Source organism: Scyliorhinus torazame, chromosome 8 (assembly GCF_047496885.1).
Source record: "Scyliorhinus torazame isolate Kashiwa2021f chromosome 8, sScyTor2.1, whole genome shotgun sequence".
Classification (NCBI taxonomy): domain Eukaryota; kingdom Metazoa; phylum Chordata; class Chondrichthyes; order Carcharhiniformes; family Scyliorhinidae; genus Scyliorhinus; species Scyliorhinus torazame.
The window spans coordinates 151,933,973-151,961,126 of record NC_092714.1 but is presented as its reverse complement, the minus strand read 5'-3'; the positions used below and the strand labels follow the sequence as shown (position 1 = coordinate 151,961,126).

Sequence of the window (27,154 nt, the reverse complement as noted above, 5' to 3'; positions counted from 1 at the left end):
CTGAATCTCGATGAAGAAGACTCGAACTCGTCCAGTAACAACAAAGGTTTATTGAGTAACTATAACAACAATTGCATGAGTTCTTTACTTTAACTTTGATACTAATGATAAGGTTAACAAGATCTAACAACAGTGACTATATGTAACTCCACTAACTATTGTAGCCACGTAAAATGGCTGCGTTCCGATTAATCTGGCCAAAACCCAGTTTAAAATGGCTAACCCGAAAGACTGCTGGGAAAAGCAGCTAAGAAGACACAAGCAGGCAGCTGCAGACAGTATTGCATATTCGGCTCTGGGAAGTTAGCCCAGATCGATACTCAGGGCTATCAACAGCCCATCAACCCAGGTATTTGCAGTTGCATTCAGGACTGTTTGCAGCCCATCTATTCAGACATCCACAGTTAAATCGGCTATCCCCGGGAACAATTGCAACATATTAGCAATTGAATACCGGGCCAGACCTGTCGGCGCCTGCAATGGCCGAAACAAAGACAGGTCAGCGACCACCCCCCGATCGAGGAATCGCCTCACCATTGGACACATCGACCCCAGAGATTGGGGACAGATCCAATCACTTGGGACTCAGGGTCAAGGGCCGCCCCGGGAGGCAGGAAGCCCCTGGGCCCTATAAAAGTGGGGGTCCAAGTTCAGATCTCTCTCTCTCCTCTTCGCCTGCTCGAGACCTTCGCAAGACCAGCCACCGGCAATAGTAAGTTTGAATCCAGCGATCGCTATCCGGTAGAGACACCTAGCCACCGACCTGTAGCAGCCTTTTGAATCCCGCGGGCCAGATTTGATTGGACAAGCCATTCGTTTCCCTGACCTGGTGGGCTCTTCCTAAGTTAAGTATTGGCCAGTAGTGATAGGTTTATTATATAAATAGTAGTATTAGGGTATTAATATTGCTTGTTGTATATAATAAATGACCGTTGTTTTAATCCTTACTAAGTGGTGTGCTGTGTTATTAATCATAACCTGAACTTGAACCACGTGGCGGTATCAAAGATACCTGGCGACTCATGAGCAAAGGTGACATAAACAGAGCAAATAGACTAAGGTTAAAAAGAGCAACACTATCTGAACTATTCTGATATTACCCTGATCACAGTGCACCAGAGAGAGAGCGAGAGACTGCCCAATACCCAATGTGGCTGCCTTTTATACCTCAGTTGGTCTGGCCCTCTAGTGATCATGTGGTGCTCCTGATTACTCATTATCCCCTTGGGTACATGCACATACAGAGATCACTACACTTCCTAATGATATAATTGTTTATTAACGCAGGTTTACGAGCTGGACTTGCTGCCTCTATTGCTGGAAGTTCGATCATCAGCAAAATGTTATTAGCGAACATCGATCCTTTTGGAGCAACCCCATTCATTGACCCGGACCCAGACTCACTGTAAGAAATATTCTGTTATGCCACTCTTAATCGTTACTGATTTTTCTTCATGAACTGATTGGATTATTGCTGCCAAATCTTTTAGAAAGGCATTGGTACGGCTGGGTATGTGGTAGTATATCATAAGAATGCATGAATATTCTTTCATAACATATGTTGTTTAATTTACAGAGAAGGTTATACTGAAAAGTGTGTTATGAACAATTATTTTGGAATTGGATTAGATGCAAAAATCTCTTTGGAGTTCAACAACAAACGCGAGGAGCATCCTGAGAAATGCAGGTATCTACATAACTTTCAACAGTTGTTTTATGCTGAGAAATCGAGGGAAAGGCTATGGTTTGAAATGCAGAAGACTACACTATGGAACAAAATCAGGTCCCTGTGGTCAGGCACCAGGCCTAAAGAATGCTGGACGACAAATGAGCAAAGGAGTTCTGGAGTTTTGAAGTTCTGTTAAAGACCTTGTTCCGAGACTGTGGAGATCCTGTCTACCCTCAGATAGGGGAAGTGAGGAACTACCAGGGGGCTATATTTTATGGTATCCCTGCTGGTTGTGCTTTTGGCCAGGACAGGCAAAAATATGATGGTGGCAAGCCCACCGCCTTCCTGCCCACCCTGACTATAGTGCAGTGGGTGCCCGGGCACTGAAATCAGAAGCCTGCCCACTATATAAAGGGGCTCTTCACAGTAACTTCATTTGACGCCTACTTGTGACAATAAACGATTTTCATATTTTGAAATAGATTATTAATGGACAATTGAACTTGTTATCAGGCCAACTGGCCCATATTTCCACTGCCCAAGCCATAAAACAATTGGCATGGGCATCCAGGAGTGAGGAGCCCAGTTTTGAAGTAAAGACAGAAAGGAAGTAAAGGGGCCAGTTGGGCGGCATTCAAGGGATGCCCTTTGTGCATCAGGGAAAACCCCCGCCCACATAATGTTACTCCACCTTTGTTCCCCCACACCTGACCTCCAAACTCCACACCTTTCACACTGAGGGGCGGAAGTCCCACTGTTAGCCTGGTTAGCATGCCAGTAGTGCGTTATGACTGCGGGGAGGGCTTTTTTTGACTGCCCCCACCCCTGACCCACCATGGAATTTAACATGTGAGGAATTGGAGAGAAGGGTTTGCCAAGGCAGATTATTTACACTCTGCGTTTGAATCCCTCCAATCAGAGTCCCAAGCCTGATGACCATATTGAGATGGCTCTTTCCAAAGTCACAAATTACATCCTATGTCACTGTGACAAACGTTAACTTTTCCTTTTCTAACTGTCTGCAGCCTTTGACACGGTTGTATATACCATCCTCTTCCAATGCCTCTCCACTGTCGTCCAATTCGGTGAGACTGTTCTGACCTGGTTCCATCCTTATCTATCTAATCATTGTCAGAGAATTGCTTGAAATGGCTTCTCTTCCTGTTTCTGCACCGTTACCTTGGGTGTCTCCCAAAGACCTATCCTTGATCCCCCTCCTATTTCACATCGACATGCTGTCACTCTGACATCATCCAAAATAGGCATTAGTTTTCACATGTACACGGCTGACACCCAACTCTATCTCATCAGCACCACCTCTTCTTGACTCCTGCACAGTTTCTAATTTCTCAGACTGCTTATCTGAAATTCAGCACAGGATGGATACAAACCCAATTAAGCATTGAAAAGACTGAAGATACTCTTTTCTGTTCCCACTCCAAACTCCATTCCCTAGTTGTCCACTCCATGCCTCTTCCAGGCAACAGTCTGAAATTCTGTCAGAAACAGTCTGGTCAACAACCTTGGTGTCACACCTGATCCCGAAATTATCTTTTGAGCTAACATTTCTTCCATCGCTATGACCCACCTATTTATTTCCACATCCATAACATCACTTCAATTTTGCCCATCTCAACTCCTCTGCTGCTGAAACCTTCATTCATACCTTTGTTCCCTCCAAACTTAACTATTCCATTGCACTCCTGGCAGACTGTTCCACTTTCCCACCATGTGAGGTCATCCAAATCTATGCTGCCCATGTTTTAATTTACTCCCCTCCCTACCGTCCCTAACGCACTACTGGCATTGACTCACAGTCAAGCAATATCTGGATTTTAAAATTCTTATCTTTATTTTCAAATCCCTCCAGGGACTCCTATCACCATATATCCTCCTCCTCCAGCTACACAACTCTCCCAAGATATCTTTGCTCCTGTAATTCTGGCCTCTTGTGCATTCCCGCTCATAAGTGCACCACCATTGGTTGCCTCAGTTGCCTGAGCCCCGAGCTCTGAAATTCACTCCTTAAACCTCTCTTCCCCTCTACCTTGCTTCCCTCCTTTTAAGATGCATCTCATAACCTACCTCTTTGACCAGGTTTTTGGTCATCTGATCTGACCTTTGTGTGGTTCGGTGTCATCCTTTGCTTTATAATGCTCCTGTGAACCACTTTGTTTCATTACATTAAAGGTGCTATATAAAGATAAGTTGTCCTAAAGGATTGACAAAGAAAGGTTGAGTGGACCACTCCGTATGTTAAAACAGTGGAAAATACGGTGGTTGCTGGAAATCTGAAATGCTGGGAATATTCAACAGGCTAAACAATATTTGTGGAGAGAAAAATAGAATAATGGGCTGTTTTTTTCCTACACCTTGGTCTTGGATTTGGATGAGGGGGGAGGTGGGAAACAGGGGGAGCTGTGTAGGATGGCTCCCTGATATATTCCAAGGGCTACCGAGGTGGGTAGCCGACTTATTCGATTAAGGTCCCATATAGGGCCGCATGGTAGCACAGTGGTTAGCACAGCTGCTTCACAGCTCCAGGGTCCAGGTTCGATTCATGGCAGGGGTCACTGTCTGTGCCGAGTCTGCACGTTCTTCCCGTGTGTGCGTGGGTTTCCTCCAGGTGCTCCGGTTTCCTCCCACAGTCCAAAGATGTGCAGGTTAGGTGGATTGGCGATGATAAATTTGCCTTAGTGTCAAAAAGGTTAGGTGGGGTTACGGGTAAACGGTGGAGGCGTGGGCTTAAGTGGGGTGCTCTTTCCTAAGGGCCGATGCAGACTCAATGGGCCAAATGGCCTCCTTCTGCACTGTAAATTCTATGATCTATGATAGTGTCCATTTTTGGGCCCAGTGTCCTTATTTTACAGATGCCAGAGTGCCCCCCTCCACCAGCTAACTTGTGGTGGCATTCTGGCGATCGGTTACCAGGGCCAAAGGAGCCAGAGGCTCCAGGCCCAATTGACAGTGGATGAAAGGCTGCAGCCATTCCATGAAAAGGCCTGCAAAGGGGTTTCTCCTCCATCTCAATGTCTTCAGCCCTTTCAATTTGTAACTGTTGATCTGGTAGTTATGAGTGTCCCCATGTTGAGGTGCCTTTGTGCTTTCCTACCTGCCTCGGCAACAGCCACCGCCAACTGTGGGGCTGCTGATGTTGAGCTGTGATCACTGCACACACAACCCCCAGCCTTGGGCAGACTTGCAAAATCTCTGTAGGCCAAATGTTGGGGTTCTGATTCCCACAGGAAATTTCAGCCTGTTGGCACAACTGGAAAAAGTTAGAGATTTGACAGCTTATTAGCAATATAGAGAGAGGAAATGGAAGGAAGGCAGCACAGACTAATATAGAAGCTTTGTGTTAAGGTGGATTATAACAGTGAGTAAATGACAAAACAGTTGATAGTCCAAGTCAATTATTTACGATAATAATACTGATTAAGGAGAGAAAAAATATTGAAATGTAAGGAGGTTGAAGGCTAGCAACAAGAGGAAGCTTGTACCAGGTGCAATTCCAGCCTTGGGTGACTGTCTTTGTGGAATTTGAACATTCTCCCTGTGTCTGCATCGGTTTCCTCCGGATGCTCTGGTTTCCTCCCACAGTTCTAAGATGTGCAGGTTAGGTGGATTTGAAATGGTAAATTGGCGCTTAGTGTCCAAAGGTTAGGTGGGATTACAGGGACATGGTGGAGGAGTGAGCCTAGGTTGGTGGTGCTCTTTCAGAGGGCGTGTTCAGCCTCGGTGGGCCGAATGGCATCCTTCTGCGCTATAGGGATTATATTCCATGCTACCTCATACACATGTACAACTGCAAGAGAGTTTCTCCCAGCAACCACCCAAATAGAGAGCAGCCTACAACTCTGAAAGGCTTCATGGAGTCAAGAGAACTGTTGAGAGGAAAAAAATGTTTTACGTAAATAGGAAACCGAGATCTTTGGAGGTAAATTTCCCAATAGAGGAAAAATGGGAATTCCATTTAAAGATGAGATAATAAAGCTAGTAATGTCAAGCGGTAATTAAGAATTCAGTTTCAAACCATTGAAATGAAGTACCATTGACATAGTTTTGACTGTCATGAGTAAACTTGTATCTTTTGAAGAACCGGAAGTCAGATGATGAATCATCAACTTCAGCATTTATGGAGGAACTTCCGGTGACGGCGGGCGGGAGGCGGCCGCACAATGGAGGGCTCCCGTTCGGGAACGGCATTTTCGGGGCTTTAAGCCCGGTCCCAGGATCCGTGGAGGCGGCAGAAGCTGGGAGAAGGCACGGAGGAGGCACAGTGAAGACACAGGAGGAAAAAAGGAACAAAGAAAAATGTCGAGGGTGAGCAAGAAAACGGCCGGAAAAAAAACAGCTGAAGGTCCGTCGGGGAGTGGAAAGGTCAACGCGGGGTCACCAAGGAAAATGGAGGCTGGAGCACCAGGGAAGGCCGCACTGCTTACGGCTGAAGAAATAACTAAGGTGATGGCTGCGGAATTTGAAAAGCAGTTGGCGCAGATTGCAAAATGCATGGAGTCGATGAGGAAGGCGATGAGGGAGGTTTTGAGTATGCTGGTGGATGAGGCGGTTTCCCCGGTGAGGACGGAGGTGGCGAGCACAGTGGCGGAGGTGCGAGAGCAAGGGGAGGCGCTGAAGGAAGTGGAGGAGACGTTATTGCAGCACGGTGATCAACTTGCCTTGATGAGGAAAGAGATGCGGAAGGTGATGGATACTAACTAGGATCTGCGAGGAAAAATGGAAGACCTGGAAACAGATCCAGGCGACAGAATTTGAGGATTGTGGGGCTGCCCGAAGGAGTTGAAGGACCGAAGCCAACTGAGTATTTTGCCGCGATGCTGGCAAAACTATTGGGGGAGGGGGAGGACCCCTCCCGATATGAACTGGATCGGGCTCATTGGTCGTGGAGGCCTGTACCAAAGGTGAGTGAGCCGCCAAGGGCAGTGACTTGTGCTTCCGTAGGTACAGGGTGAAGGAGAAGGTCCTGAGCTGGGCCAAGCAGAAGCAGGTGGTGCAGTGGGCTGGAGCTGGTATACGTGTATACCAGGACTTTACGGTGGAGCTGGCGAGGAGGCGGGCTGCCTTCAACCGGGTGAAGAGGGCACTGTACATTAGCAAGGTGCGGTGCGGCATTGCATATCCAGCGAAGCTGAGGGTGACTTACAAGCTCAGGGACTTTTATTTTGGAACGGCGGAAGCAGCGGAGGTGTTTGCGAAAGCAGAAGGACTATGGCAGAACTGACAAATTGAGGAATGGCCATGTGCCGATGTAACCTCATGACTGTATTTTCTTCTTTTTTTGTATCACTGCGCATGGGTGTAGAGACTAAAGGAGCCAATGTGGTATATATTTGGACAAGGGAAGGGACGGGACTTGCACTCGAAATGAGGGTTTTTTGGGGTGTAGGTGGATATGCGGGGTTTGTGTGCTAAAAGGGGATCTTTGGGCTTTCCTAGGGCCGCGCAAGTGGGAAAGGGACCCGGGCGGGGGCCTCCACGCTGGCCGGTTTAAGCCGGCCAGTGAACGGGAGTGAGGTGGGGGAGGGGCTGCGGCCATCGGAGCCTGGCAGAACAGGGTCCGAGTGGTCTAGCCGTGGTGGAAAGTTGGGGGGGAAGGAACCGAGGTTGGGAGGAGGAGTTTTACAAGAGGCAGTGGACAGGAGGAGCTGGAGACCTGGGGGTGGGGGTGTAAGATTAAGGGTGACTACGGGTAATCCCTGATTCCTTTCTGTCATTTGTTTATGTAAACATGCGGGTTGAGGTTTGGGGGTTGGTGGACGGATGGGATCGTTGTTATTATGGGGATTGACATATCTTGCTGATTATTGTTTATTGTTGATGGATGTAAATGTGGGAGAAAATGTGAAAAGGAGGAGAATACATTTAAAAAAAAAAAAAACTTCAGCATTTATGAGAAGATGCTTTGAATCATGAATCCATGAATATAGCTGTTGTGGGAGGCACTGGAAATAAGATCTTCAATCACTTTACGTAAAATTCCAAATATGTCTCTTTTCCTTTCTCTCTGTCTATCTCTCTCTATCTATCTATCTCTCTCTCTCTCACTGCTCTCTCTCTCTCGCGTGCTCACTCTCTCTGCTCTCTCACTCTCTATCCTCATACATTCTTCTGTGCTTTATTCTATATACTCAAGCCACCGTTGCCATTCCTCCCAAAGGATTGGAGAACCAATGTTTTATCTTACCAAAGCTCTTTCCTCTGTATCATTGCTGTACAGCAGTAACTTCTCTAGCAGTGCGATCAAAAGTTTTGTGCAATGAGAAAGTGTTCATCTAAATGTTTGAGAGCAGAGTTTGTAACAAAGACAAAAGAATTACCAGTGAAGTGGCCAATCTGAAAGAAATGCTGGTGATCACTGGCTAATCCAGACCTCTTTCTGGCATAATTTGAAATTTAAGCAATGGTGCTTTTTAGATAATATATCATAATGTAAGGATTACCAACATTAGAGCAGTAATAGAAATAAATACCAATTACATGTGAAATATTAGAAGGAAACACCAGTGCAAAGTTAGTAATAGAAAAAAATAGTTATATAAAGGCAGTAAGATATAGACAGGAATAAAAGGTGTGCAAATAAGAAATAACCTGTATTTATCAAGTAAGAAGTCTTACAACACCAGGTTAAAGTCCAACAGGTTTGTTTCGAATCACTAGCTTTTGGAGCACAGCTCCTTCATCAGGTGACTACTCCTCCTGGCAGAAGCCTCCCAGCCAGCGGTACGACTGTCAGCGAAGTATGGTGGTGCTGGACACTGTCCGTACTCTTGCTCTCTCTCACTCTCTCTCTCTCTCTCTCTCTCTCTCTCTCGCTCTCGCTCTCGCTCTCGCTCTCGCTCTCGCTCGCTCTCGCTCTCGCTCTCGCTCTCGCTCTCGCTCTCGCTCTCGCTCTCGCTCTCGCTCTCGCTCTCGCTCTCGCTCTCGCTCTCGCTCTCGCTCTCGCTCTCGCTCTCTCTCTCTCTCTCTCCTCCCTCTCTCTCTCTCCCTCTTGCGCGCGCGCAGCCACCATGCCAGGTTCAAAATGTTTGAGAGCACACGTGGACCGCACTGTCGGAAACTCAGCCCATCGGAGGTGGAGAATCGTGGGTGCGGCCACAAACAATATGCAAACAGTGATTAGAGTACGTGCACCCTGCATCGCATTGATGCCGTTTTCAAGGACACGGAGCATCGCGAATCGGCGTCAAACCAGCGCCTGCCGTGATTTTGCCATCGGGAGCTATTCTCTGCCCAATCGCATTCCCCGATTTCGGCGTTGGACTAAGAATCCCGCCCTCTATATTTGTTGCAGAGTATTATGAGATAGCAGTTCAGTGAACATCGATTCAATCAGAAGCATTACAAATCCAGTGTGTTTTTAGCACAGGGCTAAAGAGCTGGCTTTTAAAGCAGACCAAGGCAGGCCAGCAGCACGGCTCAATTCCGTACCAGCCTACCTTAACAGGCGCCGGAATGTGGCGACTAGGGGCTTTTCACAATAACTTCATTTGAAGCCTACTTATGACAATAAGCGATTTTCATTTCATTTTTCATTTTTTCATTTGTTGACCTTCACATCAAATTCGCCAGTCTGTGATTCCATTGAGCAAGACACCAACACCTCTCAAAACTGACCCTTCAACGGCAGCAAACTTCAAAACAAACAGCAAAATCACCTGATTTCCATGCTGAGTAATATCTTGTCATCAAATGGAACAGGAGTGGGCTTTGACCCTGTTACTCCATTCAATTGCATCAGGTTGATCTGGATCTTAACTTCAAATACCTGCTTTAATTGCCTGCTTTAATTCTGTATCTATTAATACTCTCGTCTACCAAAAATCAGTTGGCCTGTGTTTTGACAATTTCAACTGACCTAGCCTCATGACTGACGAAGGACAGGCTTCTTCCTGTTGAAGGTGAGGACTCTGACTCCACTGCCATCCCAGAACCTTGCTAGTTGTACACATGGGCCATGTAACTGGGGGGCTAGAATTCTGTTCCCTGATCTCTGCTGTCATAGAATTTACAGTGCAGAAGGAGGCCATTCGGCCCATCGAGTCTGCACCGGCTCTTGGAAAGAGCAACCTACCCAAGGTCCACACCTCCACCCTATCCCCATAAACCAGCAACCCCACCTAACACTAAGGGCAATTTTGGACACTAAGGGCAATTTAGCATGGCCAATCCACCTAACCTGTCATTCTCACAACGGGTGAAGTGTAGTGTTTGGGGAGCAGAGTCTCCCCAAAAATACTCCACAAATAGATCTCATTAATACAGTGGAAGCTACCAGAATGCCTCAATGTGGAAGCTATCACCAATCTGTTTGAAATAAAGGGAATCTTTGCACAGTGAAGAACAAAACCTGTGAGATCAATAGTCAGTCAAAATCCCATTTTGTTTCATATGTGACCACAATAAATTGTGAAATAATTAGTGAAACTCCTGTACCATTCTGAATATTCTCTCAATTTTTTTGTGCAGAAGCCGGACCAAGAATATGATGTGGTATGGTGTGCTGGGCACCAAAGAGTTACTTCAGCGAACCTATAAGAACTTAGAACAAAAGGTGCAACTTGAGGTAATGCTTTACATCTTCGATTGTGTTAAACCAGTCACAGCACAACAAGAGCCTATTCATTCAAGACATGCATTCTTATTGAAACATCATTAAATCCCTTTAATTATGGAATGTACTTGTCCCTGATTGTTGTTATCAGAGTAAGTTCAACCTGAAACGTTCTCTTAACAATTAACTGTGTTGGGACTGTTCAAAGCTTTAGTGTGACAAAGTTTGTAGATTGTCACAACAGATATTTGTGTTCTCGCATCTGGAACAGTCAGAATTGTAGTATTGTCACTTTTATTCTGCTTCATTCTAAGGTCCTCTCCAAATATCAAGTGCCTAAGCACCACTACCTCCCCACCCTGCCACTTCCCACCACGGCACCTCCATTCCACCACCCCCCCCACCAAGTCAGCATTCAAATGATGAGAAGTTAGGCTCCTGTTTCTTAGAGAATTGTATTGGATATCTGCAGATGGTACTGTCAGTGTAGAATCTTACTGCCTTTAAAGATTTTCAGAGGTGGAGATCAAAACCAGGTGCTGCCTGGCTGCCCGGCTCTGCAGTCTTACTGGCGACTGTTTCTGGGAGCACGGTAGCATTGTGGATAGCACAATTGCTTCACAGCTCCAGGGTCCCAGGTTCGATTCCCGGCTTGGGTCACTGTCTGTGCGGAGTCTGCACATCCTCCCCGTGTGTGCGTGGGTTTCCTCCAGGTGCTCTGGTTTCCTCCCACAGTCCAAAGATGTGCAGGTTAGGTGGATTGGCCATGCTAAATTGCCCTTAGTGTCCAAAATTGCCCTTCGTGTTGGGTGGGGTTACTGGGTTATGGGGATGGGGTGGAGATGTTGACCTTGGGTAAGGTGCTCTTTCCAAGAGCCGGTGCAGACTCGATGGGCCGAATGGCCTCCTTCTGCACTGTAAATTCTATGAAAAAAACTTCTATGAACCTTCCAAATCAGCATGGTTGGCAGGACGGGTACCTGACTCGCCCAATGGGAGGGCAGCCCCGCCAAGAGATACTTCCTGAAGATGGAGGAAAATGTCATAATTATTTGTGGCCACAGCCTTCAGGCCACCATTGTGGAGGAAGAGCCACTCCACAGGATAGCTGTGGCCCTGTGGTATCTCTGTGGGTAAGGGGGATAAATAATGGGAGTTCCGCTGGCACTTGGCCCACACATGGAACGTGTCTGCTGCTGGGAAGATTCTGGCAGCCTCCAAGGTATGGCCCGAAGAGGCCAGTTGTGAGGCAGATCGCTGGTTCCATTGCTCATCCATCTCTGACAAAATCAGCTGGAGCCAACAACATGATGGAGGTGCTGACCTATGCACCATGTTCACACCTTCTCTTTCCACCACCAGAAAGCTGCCTCCTCACAGCTGGTAAGATCCTGCCCACAGTATCTGAGTGATTTCTTCCCATGCGTAACCTGTTCAACATCACACCTGCATGGTTCCTTTCTTCAGTTTGTGGGAACTGTTCATTCCAGTCGTCCTGTTCATTCCTGTGAAACGTTCTAAAGGTCTATTATGTCTTGACAGTCAGGAAAAGACTGATCCATTAAACCTGCTCCATACCTTGATGGAGTACTAGGGTTAAACCCTCCTTTACCGACTCCACCCCCCACCCTTCTTTCCAAATACTCATCTCCGGGGACATAAAAGACACCAGAGGCCTGAGCCAACATTCCTTTCTCTCTCTCCCTCTCTTCACTGGCAAAAAACATGCTGTACAATTACTGTTTGTGGGATCTTACTGTGTGAATTTTGAAAAAAATATTTTATTTAAGGCATTTTCATATAAACAAACCAAGCAGAAGAACAACCAAACATTATAAACAACCAACGCCCACTCCCCCCCGCTCCCCTAATGCCAGCCCTTCCAACATCCCGCCATCCCCATTTTAAACCCCCCCCCCACCCCCCCCCCCCCCACCCCCCGCTAACCCTACAAACCCACTTAAAGAAATCAATAAGCGGCTTCCACCTCTGGTGAACCCATTCACTCACACTCCCCCAGTCGAATTTGACCTGCTTCAACCTCTGACCACCGAGCAAAATCCCTCTCCAGGCTACGAGGGAGATAAGACCAAGACATCTCTCAACCCCTGGACTCACGGATCTTCCGACCCCCGAATATCATTACATCCGGACTTGGGACCACCTCCACCCCCTGCACCTCACATCACATCCACAAACCCCTGCCAGAACCCCTTCAACCTTGGACACAACCAGAACATGTGGATGTGATTCGCGGGCCTCCCCGCACACCGCCCACACCTATCCTCTAACCCCTCAAAGAATCTACTCATCCTTGCTACTGTCATATGCGCCCTATTTATCACTTTGAACTGAATGAGGCAGAATCTCGCACACAACGAGGACTCCGCAAGGCCTCTGCCCACAACTTGGCCCCCACCACCCTCCCAGCTCCTCCTCCCACTTACGGTTTATGTCTCCCACCAGGTCTTCCTCACATTCCATAAGCTCCTTATAGACATTGGACATCTTCCCTTGCCTTCTCTCATCCCCCAACAGCACCTTGTCTTGCAACCCAGGGCCGGCAGCCCAGGAACGGATGGCACCTCCCTCCTTACAAAGTCTCCGTCCTGCAGGTATCTTAAGCCGTTCCCCCTGGTACTGTTCCACCAGGTCCTCCAACTTCGCAAATTTGCCCCCTAGGATCTCAAAGGTAGTAAAGTAGGACCTCAAAGGTAGTAATCTCAGGATTGCTACCAGTGCCACGAGGTAGTCAGAGTAGGAATGTCAGGATAGAAAGGATGAATGCGTGGCTTGCGAGATGGTGCAAGAAGGAGGAATTCAAATTCCTGGGGCCTTGGGACCGGTTCTGGGGGAGGTGGGACCAGTACAAACCGGACGGCCTGCACTTGGGCAGGACTGAAACCAATGTGTTTGCTCGTGCTGTTGGGGAGGGTTTAAACTAATGTGGCAGGGGGATGGGCATCGATGCAGGAAGTCGGAGGGAAGTAAAATGGGGACAGAAACAAAAGGCAGTAAGGGGGAAAGTGTAAGGCAGAGAAGCCAGAGTCAAAAATCGAAAAGGGCCACAGGACAGGGTACAGTGACTGAGGAGAGCTCAGTGAATAGGCCCAGTAATACTAAAAGGAATAAAATGGGTAGTAAAAACAGAAATGGAAAGCGAACCAGCAGGTTATTACATGAAGATATGGGTTCACTGACTAGGAAAATTAGGGGAAAAGGTAAAGGAAAAATAATTTAGGAGAGTTTACTGATAGGGCTGTTAAGATTCAAAATGGAGGTATAAAAGCCAACATCATAGAATTTACAGTGCAGTAGGAGGCCATTCAGCCCATCGAGTCTGCACCGGCTCTTGGAAAGAGCACCCCACCCAAGGCCAACACCTCCACCCTATCCCCACAACCCAGTAACCCCACCTAACACTAAGGGCAATTTTGGACACTAAGGGCAATTTATCATGGCCAATCCACCTAACCTGCACATCTTTGGACCGTGGGAGGAAACCTTTCTACAATTATATAAAACAAAACAAATTGGCTGAGGTAAATATTGGTCCTTGGTGAATCCCAGAGTTGAGGGGGTTGGATTATGAGGAGAGGTTGAGTATACTGGGACTGTACTTGTTGGAATTTAGAAGGTTGCGGCGGGGGGATCTTATAGAAACATATAAAATTATGAAGGGAATAGATAGGATAGATGTGGGGAGGTTGTTTCCACTGGCGGGTGAAAGCAGAACTAGGGGACATAGCCTCAAAATAAGGGGAAGTAGATTTAGGACTGAGCTTAGGAGGAACCTCTTCATCCAAAGGTAAATCTGTGGAATTCCCTGTCCAGTGAAGCAGTTGAGGCTCCTTCATTGAATGTTTTCAAGATAAGGATGGATAGTTTTTTGAAGAATAAAGGAATAAAGGGTTATGGTGTTCCGGCGGGAAAGTGGAGCTGAGTCCACAAAAGATCAGCCATGATCTCATTGAATGGCGGAGCATGCTTGAAGGGCCAGGTGGCCTACTTCTGCTCCTAGTTCTTATGTTCTTATGGTCTATGAACAGATCGCCAAGCCTCTCAATCCTTGCCTGCCACCAACCCCGAAACCTCGCACCCAAACCCACCCCACCGTGCAAACCTATGGTTGTTGCAGTTCGGTGCTCACACTGAGGCACCCTCCAGCAACGTCTTATCTAACGCGAAAAATTCAATCTTGGTACTCCTGGTGCACTTGGGAGAAGTATGAAATCTCCTTCGCCCTCGGTCTTCTAAACCTCCATGGGTCCACACCCTCTTCCCCCTCCTATAAGCTCCATAAACACCTTCAGTTAATAGAATCATAGTATCTACAGTGCAGAAGGAGGCCATTTGGCCCATCGAGTCTGCACCAGCCTTTGGAAAGAGCAGCCAACCCAAGCCCACACCTCCGCCCTATCGTTGTAACCCTACCTAACCTTTTTGGACACTATGGGGCAATTTACCATGGCCAATCCACCTGACCTGCACATCTTTGCACTGTGGGAGGAAACCGCCCAGTTCCGTTGCCACTGCCAACACCATCAGCAACTTAGGACTCGAGCGGTCCAAGCTCGGTTCTATAACCAAAATGAAATCACGCCCCCCCCCCCATAATCAACCGAAGTGTGTCCAAGTCAGGAATCTCCTGCCTTATACAATCTATATCATAAATTGGGGCATAGACATTTACCAGAACCAACGACATCCCCTCCAACTTCCCACTCGCCATCACATATCTCCCCTCAGATCGGCCACAATACTCCCCACCTCGAACGCTACCCACTTATTAACCAACACTGCCAGCCCGTCGTCTTCATTACCAGCCCCGAATGAAACACCTGCCCCACCCATCCCTTTCTCAGCCTCGTCTGGTCTCCTATCTTTAGGTGCGTCTCCTGCAAAAAGGCCCTGTCCATCTTCAGACTCCTCAGGTGCGCGAACACACGCGACCGTTTGTCCGGCCCATTCAGCCCCCTCACGTTCCACGTGACCAGCCTGGGGGGGGGGGTCCCGCCCCCGCCCCCTTCCCCGCCCCCTTCCCCGCCCCCCCTTCCCCACCCCCTTCCCCGCCCCCTTCCCCGCCCCCTTTACCTTCCCCGCCCCCTTCCCCTGCCCCCTTCCCCTGCATCTGCCGATCAGCCATACTCCTTTGCGAGCCAGCCTCCAGTCCGCTCAATCACTGTGTAAAAATTGATTACATTTTAAGTCAGAGATTGTGTGGGATGTGATTTAAGATGTTTCTGTGAGGGCTGAGAAGATGCGATATAAATTCAAGCTTATTCTGACAAGTTCAAGCTTTTTGCCAGCTATAATAATTTCTTCCCAAGGGGTTAATCAGACATATCTAATTGTTTCATGTGCATCCATCCTCCCTTGTCAGTTTTATCTTCATTGACCTGCTGGCTGATATCTTTGAGGCTTTTAAAAATAATGAACTCAGGACATGGTCAACATTGGTACAGTTGAATTTATTGCCCATTCCGAGTTGCTGGGTTACAGTTCAGTGATTTTGAAATTATCATTCTTCATGTACGAGTCGAGGCAGATTGATGGCAGACACTTTGACCATAGAAAATCGCTCAAGTGAAACACCTTCCTGTTCTCGTCCAGCGTCCCCACAGATATACTTGGATGGGGTTCGGGAATGAAAATGCTACTCAATTTTTCATGCTTCCTGCCCCTTGGCTTCTTAGAGTAATGGCTGCAAACGTCACAGCTGCTGTCTTAGAACAGACCAGGAATTTGAACCTGCCTTCTGAAAGGAGTTAGTTAGTCAGAGTACCTCCTGATACCCTCCGCCTTGGAATATGAAATGAATGACGTGAATAAAATCTTCTGCCGTACCTGGGACAATGTTGTATCGACACAGCTCTCTTCAAAATATGTAGGGCTGAGCTTTTTGATTAGGATAATAGATCCTGCTGTCAGGATGAAATGCGGATTGGGTACCCACAGATATCTGCAGCAGGAACCAGAGGGCCGCCCATAGAGTCCTGTTCAATTAAGGACAGCTCTCCATTCTGGAGGGCCAATAGGAAGCCATCCAGGAGTCCTGGACCCCACTGTCAGGGGTGGGAGCTGCTGAAGAAGGTAGAATGGTGTAAAGGTGCCTCCATTTCCAGTCAAGGTAGACAAGGTAGGTAAGAAATCCGAAAGGTCAAGGCTTTGAATTCAGAGGAAAGTCCCTTCCCACTGCAGAGGGTACTGACATGGTTGCAGCTGATTTTTGAGGTGGAGGATTCCAAATAGATTTCAGCCTCTGGCTCTGACTGCCTGCCCTGTCCCTGGGAAATGGCCATGGTTTCATGCATGGCCTTCTGGCAGCAATGAGCACTCTGGCTGGATGGGAAATTCATTTGGCATTGGGAAAGTACTTGTAATTTAGTCCTGAAGGGGTTGAATTGGTTATCTGCCCACAGCCAGGTGGACAACCACTCCCACCACTAATCTAACTCCCCCATAATGCAGTTTAGATAGGTAATATGTCATGGCCCCATCCCCATCTACCCCCACCTACCCTACCCTCTCCTGTAGACAACATGGTAGCATTGTGGATAGCACAATTGCTTCACAGCTCCAGGGTCCCAGGTTCGATTCCGGCTTGGGTCGCTGTCTGTGCGGAGTCTGCACATTCTCCCCGTGTGCGCGTGGGTTTTCTCCGGGTGCTCCGGTTTCCTCCCACAGTCCAAAGATGTGCGGGTTAGGTGGATTGACCATGATAAATTGCCCTTCGTGTCCAAAATTGCCCTTCGTGTTGGGTGGGGTTACTGGGTTATGGGGATAGGGTGGAGGTGTTGACCTTGGGTAGGGTGCTCTTTCCAAGAGCCCGTGCAGACTCGATGGGCCGAATGGCCTCCTTCTGTAAATTCTATGATAACCAAGATACCGGCAAGTCAGGTGAACAGGAAAAGTGCATGGATGTAAGGTATTTTATACAGTATAGGTATAAATATCATTGATGGGGCGATGCTATCTCAAGCAAAATGTCCAAGCATGCAAGTTACCCAAATAGATAAAAGACAAAAGGCAAAGAACAGTGCAGCATAGGAACAGGCCCTTCAGCACTCCAAGCCTGCGCTGCTCATGGTGCCTGTGCAAACTAAAACCTTCACTTCCGGGGTCTATTTCCATCCTATTCATGTATTTGTCAAGATGCTCTTAAATGTTGCTATCATATCTGCTTCCACCACCTCCTCCGGAAGCATGTTCAAGGCACTCACCCCCCCCCCCCCCCCCCCTCTGTGTGTTTAAAAAAAAAAAAACTGCCTCGCACATCTCCTCTGAAATGGAATGATAAATTTTAAAGAACTGTATGACTACATCTAGAATTAATTAGTTATTTAATATAACTGGGCTAGGGTGCTAGCTATGAAGAAAGGTTGAGTACATTAGGATTGTTTTTGTTGGAAAGATGGAGGTTGAGGGGGGGACCTGATTGAGGTCTACAAAATTATGAGAGGTATGGACAGGGTGGATAGCAACAAGCTTTTTCCAAGAGTGGGGATGTCAATTACAAGGGGTCACGATTTCAAGGTGAGAGGGGGAAAGTTTAAGGGAGATGTGCGTGGAAAGTTTTTTACGCAGAGGGTGGTGGGTGCCTGGAATGTCTTGCCAGCGGAGGTGGTAGAGGCGGGCACAACAGCATCATTTAAGATGCATCTAGACAGATATATGAGCGGGCGGGGAACAGCGGGAAGTAGATCCTTGGAAAATAGCTGACAGGTTTAGATAAAGGATCTGGATCGGCGCAGGCTGGGAGGGCCGAAGGGCCTGTTCCTGTTCTGTAATTTTCTTTGTTCTTTGTTGTAGTGGCAGATTCAATCTACAGAAACATAGAGCTTCACAGTATAGTCAATAAATCTGTGCCAGTGGTGCTCTTTGGACGACTCCACTTCGTCTCATAATATTCCCGTGGGCTCCCTTTACACTTTAATGTTCCTCTTTTTCAAGTAGCTGTCTTAATCCTCTTTTAAGATAATCTAGAGGTTGCCCTTCAGTGACATTTTGCAGAAGAGAATTCCACATTCTAATCTTCCTGTTTATTTTTCTCACTTTCCTATTAATCCTGTGGTTAGTTTTGATTTGTGCCCTCTTACTGACTAGTGGACATAATCTGGGAGCAATGAATTTTAAGTAGGAGTATCTGTGGAGCAGTGGGCTGATTCGGAAATATATTCAATATCTGTGAAATAGTCAGCACAGTGTGGAGCTACCACAAAAGTGGTGATAAGGCATTGGCAGAGATGAAGAGGTTGAATGGCTGCAGTATAGGGTGTTACATTAAGCTGACATATAATAGAGTATATAATTCCTGTCATTTATTCATTGGAAGGGTATTGTTATCCAAGAAGAACCAAGTTTCATGCTTTTTTAAATGAAAATGAGCGATTTTGTTGTGGATAATTGAAGTTTGCAAGGTTATAAAGGATATTGAGAAATGAGACTGGAACGGCTGATTCAGTTAGGTGAAGGGTTCAGTTAGCTGTGGAGGTGGAGCAAGAACCAAGGATGGGTTGAGGTTTTTCACCAAGAATCTGAGATGTGTGGAATGTGTGTGAAATACCAGGATTAAGAGTTGGGGTGAGAAAATGGGGAGGTTGTGTTCATAATCTGAAAAGGCTTTGTTGAGACGTTGCCAACTAACATAGGAGCAGGAGTGGGCCATTCAACCCCTCGAGCCTGTTCCAACATTCAATGAGATCATGGCTGACCTGTGGGCTAAAAGCTTCACAACTTACAGGTTTAGTTTGGACTGGAGTCTTGTGAATGGAAATAAGTGGTATATCCCAGGCTCTGGTAGCACCCCACCTCTGTCAGAAGGTTGTGGATTCACACGAGGAGATGAATTCGGAGTAGGCCATTCAGCCCTTTGAGCCTTCTCAGCCTTTCAGTAAGATCTGTTTGTGACCCGAACTCCACATTCCACCTATCCCTGATGACCTTTGACTCTCTTGTTACTCAAGACTCTGTCCATCTCTGCCTTAAAAATATCCATTGACCCCTCCACCTCCACCGCCCTGTGGGAAAGAAAGTTCCAAAGAAGGAGGCCATTCGGCCCATCGAGTCTGCACCGGCCCTTGGAAAGAGCACCCCACTTAAGCCCACTGCTCCACCCTATCTCCGAACCCAGTAACCCAAACTAACCTTTTTTTGGACACTAAGGGCAATTTATCCTATTGGCCAATCCACCTAACATGCACATCTTTAGACTGTGGGAGGAAACCGGAGCACCCGGAGGAAACCCGCGCAGACACTGGGAGAGCGGGCAGACTCCGCAGAGACAGTGACCCAATCCGGGAATCGAACTTGGGACCCTGGAGCTGTGAAGCAACGCTGTACTAACCACTGTACTACTGTGCTGACCTTTGGGCGAAGAAATTTCTTCTCATCTCGATCTTAATGGGAGACCCCTTATTTTTAAACTCTGTCCCGATTCTACTCTCTCCCAGAAGCAAAATATATTCAGCATCCAATTTTCTCCCTCAGTGAGCAAATTTCAGAAAGATTGGAGGAGCAGTTCCAAGAAGAATATTTCATTGGAAATAACCTCTTTGAATAGGATTTTGAAAACTGGTGCTGGGGCCGCATAGAGGAGCTTTGTGGGTCACATCTGGCCTACAAGCCGTACTTTGGACAAACCTGCATTAAACTGAGAGCCTGATGGGTGTGGAAGATTCCACGGAACTGTTTCAAAGAAAAGGAGTGGAGTTATCATGGCCTGACCAATATTAAACCCTCATTCAATATTGTGAAAACCAATTCTCTGGTCATGTATCCTATTGCTAAATGTGGGGCTTTGCTGCACAGATTAGATGCTGCATTCCAACGCTACAAGTTATAAATTCATTGTAAAGCTCACTTGAGGTTGTGAAAGCTGCTGTATAAATGCAAATCTTTCTTCCGAGTATCTACATCTGCATGGATCTGTGTTGAAGAATAATCCTATTTCCTCCAGAAGGTAAATAGTGAAGATCGACACTGGATGTAAAGACTGGTCAGGGAGTGGTGAGATTACTGCTCTAAAAATCCAGACTAATGCTCTGGAGCTTGAGTTTCTGTTATTTTGGGATTATCTTTGGATTTGTTGGCTTCTCACTCTGGAAGAAATCTTGCTGGAGACGAGACTAACACCAAGCTGGAGCTACTCTCTTGAGAGGCTTCACACGCACCTCCTCTCAGTGAGTGATATTGCTACTACACAGCTCCTTACACACGTGCTCAGTTGCTAACATTAGAGTTAACCTTTACTTGACATCGTTCAGATCCTAGCATGGCATCTGGGGAGATTTTTATTCCAGATTTATTAATTAATTTAATATAAAGCTAGTCTCATAACTGTCATAGCCCATTGGTTCACTAACAATCTTTATTAGTGTCACAAGTATGCTTACAATAACGCTGCAATGACGTTACTATGAAAATCCCCTAGTCACCACAGTCATGGCGCCTGTTCGGGTACACTGAGGGAGAATTCAGAAAGCTCACTTCTCCTTACAAGCACGTCTTTCGGGACATGTGGGAGGAAACCAGAGCACCTGGAGGAAACCCACGCATACACTGGAGACCATGCAGACTCCGCACAGACAGTGACCCAACCCGGGAATTGAACCCAGGTCCCTGGCACTGTGAAGCAACAATGCTAACCACTGTGCTGTCGTTCCCTCAGGGAAGGAAATATGCCCTCCTGATCAAGTCTGGCCTACATTGTGGTTAATTTTTAACTGCCTCCTGAAATGGCCCAATAAGTTGCATCAACCAAAAAGTGAAGTAAGAATAAAATTGGACGGTCTGATGTACCACCCAGCATTGAGCTAGGCCAACAGCAAAAGCACATCCTGCTCAGTTAATCCTGCAAAGCCCTTCTTACAAAAATCAGGGGATTTTCTCACTGAATCATAGCTTACAGACAATGTCTGAGACACCCCCATTATTGGCTATGTCCTATGCCACCAGCAGCCCGTCTTGGGAGTCCTCCACATTGATTCTGGCCCCCACGGAGGCTTATGACATCAGGTCAAACATGGGCAAGGAGACGTCCTGATGATTACAACCTACCGTCCTCCCTTAAATTTTTCCTCCATGTTAAATAGCAATTGGAAGAAACACTTGAGGGTAGAATTACAGGTGGGAGACTTTCATATCCATCAACAAGTGACTCAGTCACACTACTACTATCAAGCTGGCCAGGTCCTGCCAGACAAAGCTGCAGCAAGTTGTGAAAGAACCAACAAGAGGAGAAATCCTACTTGACCGCATTCTCACCAACCTGTTACAGATGCATCTGTCCATGGCAGTATTGATAGGAGTGATGACCAAGCAATCTTTGTGGAGACAAAATCCAATCTTCACACCGAGGATATCTACCACTGTGCTAAATGGAATAGACTTTGAACAGATTTAGCAACTCGAGACAGGGCAACATGAGGCACCCTGGGCCATCAGCAGCAGAAGAATTGTATTTAACCACAGTCTGTAGCCTAATGGCCAGGCACATTCCCCACTCTACCACTACCAGGGGATCAATCCTGATTCAATGAGATGTATCGGAGAACGTGCCAGGAGTTGCACCAGACATACCTCAACCTGATGAAGCTACAACACAGGACCACTTACAAACCAAACGGCAGAAGTAACAGGTGATAGACTACACAAACCCACAACCAAAGAATCAAAGCTCTAGAGTTCTGCTACAACAAAGGGTAGTGGTGGACGAGTAAACAACTAACTGGAGGAGGATGGTCCACAAATATCTTCAACCTCCCAATGATGGGAAAATCCAGCACATCAGTGCAAAAGAAAAGGCTGACGCATTGGCAACCATTTTCTGCCAGATGTGCCAAGTGGATGATCCACCTTGGCATCTTCCTGAGGTTCCCAGCATCACAGATGCCAATCTTCAGCCAATTTGATTTGCTTCCTTGGGCAGAATTCTCACTTGCCTCCACCAGCAGGTTCAATGGTGAGTGGAGGGCTCAAAAATCGGATTCACTCGGGCATTAATTTCCTGCGGGATCTTCCGGTAGTGCCCACCATGGCAGGTCGGGAAATCCACTAGTGGCCGGCGTGAAATAGATTTTCACCCCACTAATAGGGTGCAGGTGAAGGCTTAACTTGAATCTTCCCCAGACTGATTCTCCATGAAGCCAGATAGAAACACAGTGGTCCAGAACATGTCTAGAACAATGTGACGTGCAGAAAGCAGGACAGAGCTGAAGAAATCCTGGAGTTCCCAGTTTGGGGATGGAGGCCGTGGTGACCCCGGAATACTGGTTGTATGGGGAAAGCACCTATCAGGCTCCCTTCCAGCCTCGAGTGTTCCTGGAGACCCATCTTTGTTATTCATTAGGGCTATATTACTTCTTCAATGGTGGGACAGTGATGTTTGCTGCCTTTTTAAATATAGCACCCAGATACGGTGACGAGATGCGCGCAATCAAGCCCGCCCTGCCACTGAATACAGCGCTAAACCCCTAAATGCATAATCAGTGATGTCTAGGTCAATGATATGCCGTGGTTTCCCATCGACCTCTGCAGTGGGAAACACTCCCTATCCCTGACCTCGCCAGGGACTTTGCCCCAGTTGAGAGAATTCCACCCTATTGTAATGTGCTGAAGGCACTGGATACAGCAAAGGCAATTGGCCTTGATAACATCCTTGCAGTAGTACTGAAGGTTTGTGCTTCAGAAACTAGCCATGCTCCTAGCCAAGCTCTTCCAGTACAGCTAAAGTAGGATCTACCCGACAATGGGGAAAATTGCCCAGGTATATCCTGCCTACAAAAAGGAGGTCAAATCAAATTCAACCAATTACCACCCCATCAGTCTCAATCATCAGCAAAGTGATGGAAGGTATCATCATTCTCTACCATATAAAAGAACAAGGACAGCAGATGCATTGTAACACCACCTGCAAATTCCCCTCCAAGCGACACCTCATCTTGGCTTGGAAATATATCACCGCTTCTTCACTGTCACTGGGCCAGAATCCTGGAACTCCACCCTAGCAGCACCATGGATGTACCTCGATCACACTGACTGCAGTGGTTCAAGAAGGCAGCTCACCAGCATCTTTCCAAGGGCAATTCAGGATGGGTAATAAATGTTCCCTTTACTATCAACACGTGCATCCCAGGAAAATAATTTTAAAAAACCAGTAATTTCTATTAGCAAGATTTGGATGCAACAAATAAATGTTGGGAGCAGGCGTTAACGGGAGGAGACCCATCGTTCCTGAAAGAGTTCAGAGGCAGCCACAGGTGCTGCTAGGTTCTGAGGCAGATTGGTTAAGAGACTTGATTCCACTTGTAAGGACATAAAAAGCCCTCTAGACTTAACCCCTTCCATCTCCTTACCACCCACACACTCCCTATGTCCCATCCATGCCAACTTATACCATTGTATACCCCCAACCACCCCCTATTGTCCTTCAATGCCAAACTATGCCTCTCTTTCCCACTCCCTTGGTCGTTTATAGCACCTATGCCAACTTAGTGGCAACTCGCACCACACATTCATCTCCATGATCCTTTATAGCTCCTGTGCCAACTTGCTACCAATCCATGATCCCATCCACCACCCTTTGCACTTGCACCCTCCAGGCCAACTCATCCAGTATCTACCATGGACAGACATCAGAAGCCATTCTGAGGTGATATAAAACAAAACTCTAAGCATTTGTTGTAGACTTTATTTTTTTTTAAAACCCATTCAATACATTTAAAGTCCATCAAGTACTTAATCCTACATGAAAACAAACATTTACTTCAAGTACATAATCACTTATGAAAACACACATTTTGTATTCACAGTCCCACATCAGACTTGGAACGGTCAATAAACTGTGGATATATCAGCTCACCAGTGTGCTAATGATAGGTTGTGGAATCAGAAATGCAGCACTAATCCTATAATGATGACCCTCAGACTTGTGTCAACAGAGAACTAGTGAAATGGCAAGCACTGATTTTTCAACTGCAGAATGTTGAAAACTACAACCCATCCCAATTGCTGTCACCTGGTTAAAATGGTGGATGCGGATTCAGGGATGGAACTGCCAGAACCTGAGCTCCAGCGTCATTTTGGTTAAGTGCTTCATGAGAACCCCTGCTGTCCTTGTGACAACCTAGCCACCTATTTATTGTCTATGCTCTAACACCAGCCTTTCCAGTCCGTCCACGTATCTGAAATGCTTTTTCCGTGATATCGTTACAGTAAATCTTTTCTGTACCCTCTTTAAAGCCTTGACATTCTTCCTAAAGTCTGATTCCCAGAATTAAATGCAGTACTTAAGCTGAGGCCCAACTGTATTTTATAAAGGTTTATCATAACTTCCTCACTTTTTTGTGCACTTGACTCTCAATTAATAAAGTCAAGCATCCTTTATGTTTTTCTAGCATACCCCTCAATTTGTTCTGCCACCTTTAAAAGTTTGTGTACACACACTCCCAGGTCTCTCTGTTCCAACGCCCTTTCAAAATTGTACCTTTTTTATATTGCCTCTCCTGTTTCTTCTTCCCCAAATGTACAATCTCCCAATTCTCTGCATTAAATTTCAACTGATGACCATTTCATCAATTTGATTCTATGCTCCTGAACTCCATGACTTATCCTCCACATTGTTTACTACGATTTTTACGTGTTTCGGAAAGACATCAACAATGCTGCTGCAGTACATCTTATTGTTTATGCCCCCCACATGCCCACACAACTGCAATTTGAATAGAATGGAAGAGTGGATATGCGTTATTTAACCGTTGAAATACAGATGCGCATTTTTCATGCAGTTCACTTTGTGTGTTACAGTGCGATGGACAATATATTCCCCTCCCCAGTCTCCAGGGTATTGCTGTCTTAAACATTCCCAGCTATGCCGGTGGAACCAACTTCTGGGGTGGTACAAAAGAAGATGATGTAAGTTGCATGTGGAAGATTATGGACCTTTCTGTCGATCATAAAACAATTGATTGTTGAGCTCGAGGCATTCTGAATCTCCACATTTGGTCTTAAAGTAGCTGCATGCACTACTGGTTGGGAAATTGCCAAAATGCTTCAGGAAAGTAGAATTCAGGCATGAGTACTGTGGTATTATTGTTCAGTGAAAACTGGGATGATATTGCATTGAGCCTGGAATATTGCACAAGTGGCAGCACATTCTAAACAATGTCATAGCCAGTCGGGTTTCCAAAGTACCGTCTCATGCTTGCCTGAACACTTAGAAATGTTTCCTGTAGTCCATTTGCATGCCACATTTTTGCTGTTGCCAATTTCCTTCAAAATAAATGTTCTTATGCAGGATATATAAATTTATTTTAAAAGATACTGGAGCAACAATGTTTAGCAAGAAGCAAAAATCGGAAACAGATAAACATTTAAATGTCTGGCTCAAGTACCCTATCATAACTATTTGTCAATCATATCAAGGACTTTTCAGGTTTATTCATAACCACCAATAATAGCTACCTAACTGCACTGCCAACAAAAAAACAGCAACAACTAGATAACATTCAAATTAACATTTCTTTCTTCTGAAAAGTATAAAGGGTTAAAAAGTCGCCCTATCTAGAATTCTGCCAGATTACACAGTGCAAAGAGTTGGATTTGCCTCAACCCTTGCCCCCACATTTGACACCAACCTCCCCCACTCTTGTTGGCCTGTTTCCTCACCTCCAATGTCATTGGCTCCTTGACTGCTGCTACTGTCCACCTTGAGCACCAGGGGTCAACTGACAACCTCACTGAAACTACATTCCCAGCACCTTGCCAATTCTACACATGGTTGTCTGTCTGGAGCTGCCCCAATGTTGTGTCTAGGTGCTGAGCAGAACCAGCTGGTTTGCGAGCAATTAGCCGACAATGAAGGAGCCAGTCAGTCTTTGCACCACCCATCTCAACTTTTTTTCTTCTCTCCTTAACTAGCTCTTGCCCAGGTCCAAGAATCCATCATTTAAATCAGAGCCACTGTGCAAACGCGAAACTTCCCATCAGGCATCAGACTATCAATGAGGGATATAGTCCTGTAAAGTCAGCTTTGATTATTTCCCAACCCCACATTTATTGTGCTATTAAAATTATTATCCGTGACTTTCAAAACAGTTGTTGAGTTTCCTTCTAGGTTTGTTGCTCACAGTTTGAAATCTTAGTTGGTTACCAGGAAACTTTTAGATTTTAAATTTCTGGTGGTGATTCCTGGTGATTTCAGTGCTGAACACTGAAAGTGAATGGGAAATGGGAAAAATATTATATCCACCATCATTGCTACCAGTAACGATTAAGACCTGTGATCATTTGGATGGGATAGTTTTATAACTTTGCCCCGACTCCTTCCTTTTAGAGTTTAAATTAAATGAATGAGAAATGGCTTGGCTGAAACCAGGCAAGATCACGTTCCTGATATGCGCTGCCGCGGTAGAGGAGTAAATTTGTAAAGTTACCTCTCACAACTCCTTCCCAATAAATTGCCTGCTCCATCAGACTAGAAAAACATTCAAACTGTAAGTGCTGATATGTTTGAGCATGCAGCTATTCCGTCCGTCCTTCCCAGATTTGTGAACTTTGTGTCCTTTTAGATCTTTGGTGCACCCTCATTTGATGATAAGATCTTGGAAGTGGTGGCTGTATTTGGAAGTATGCAGATGGCAGTATCGAGAGTCATCAAGCTGCAACACCACAGAATAGCCCAGGTAGGTATGTTGCTCCAAAGATGCTTTGATACTTGAAAAGATTATGTCCAGATGACAATCTCCAGATAAAATGCTTTCGCTGCTGTTCTACTGAGTGAAGATGTGGAGATGCCAGCGTTAGACTGGGGTGAGCACAGTACGAAGTCTTACAACACCAGGTTAAAGTCCAACAGGTTTGTTTCGATGTCACTAGCTTTCGGAGCGCTGCTCCTTCCTCAGGTGAGACCTCTTCAT

The 27,154-nt window shown here is 46.3% G+C and overlaps 1 protein-coding gene across 6 annotated transcripts in view; it reads left to right on the top strand.

The window, feature by feature from the left end:
• The window catches only part of dgkh (diacylglycerol kinase, eta), an 857,220-nt gene that overhangs the window by 672,992 nt on the left and 157,074 nt on the right, over positions 1 to 27,154 (top strand). For all 6 annotated transcript variants that reach the window (XM_072514377.1, XM_072514378.1, XM_072514379.1 and 3 more), the window contains 5 exons: positions 1,288 to 1,405; positions 1,577 to 1,687; positions 10,154 to 10,250; positions 25,044 to 25,151; positions 26,807 to 26,920. In XM_072514377.1, coding sequence (XP_072370478.1) covers positions 1,288 to 1,405; positions 1,577 to 1,687; positions 10,154 to 10,250; positions 25,044 to 25,151; positions 26,807 to 26,920 — 548 coding nt within the window. The remainder of the gene's footprint in view (positions 1 to 1,287; positions 1,406 to 1,576; positions 1,688 to 10,153; positions 10,251 to 25,043; positions 25,152 to 26,806; positions 26,921 to 27,154) is intronic.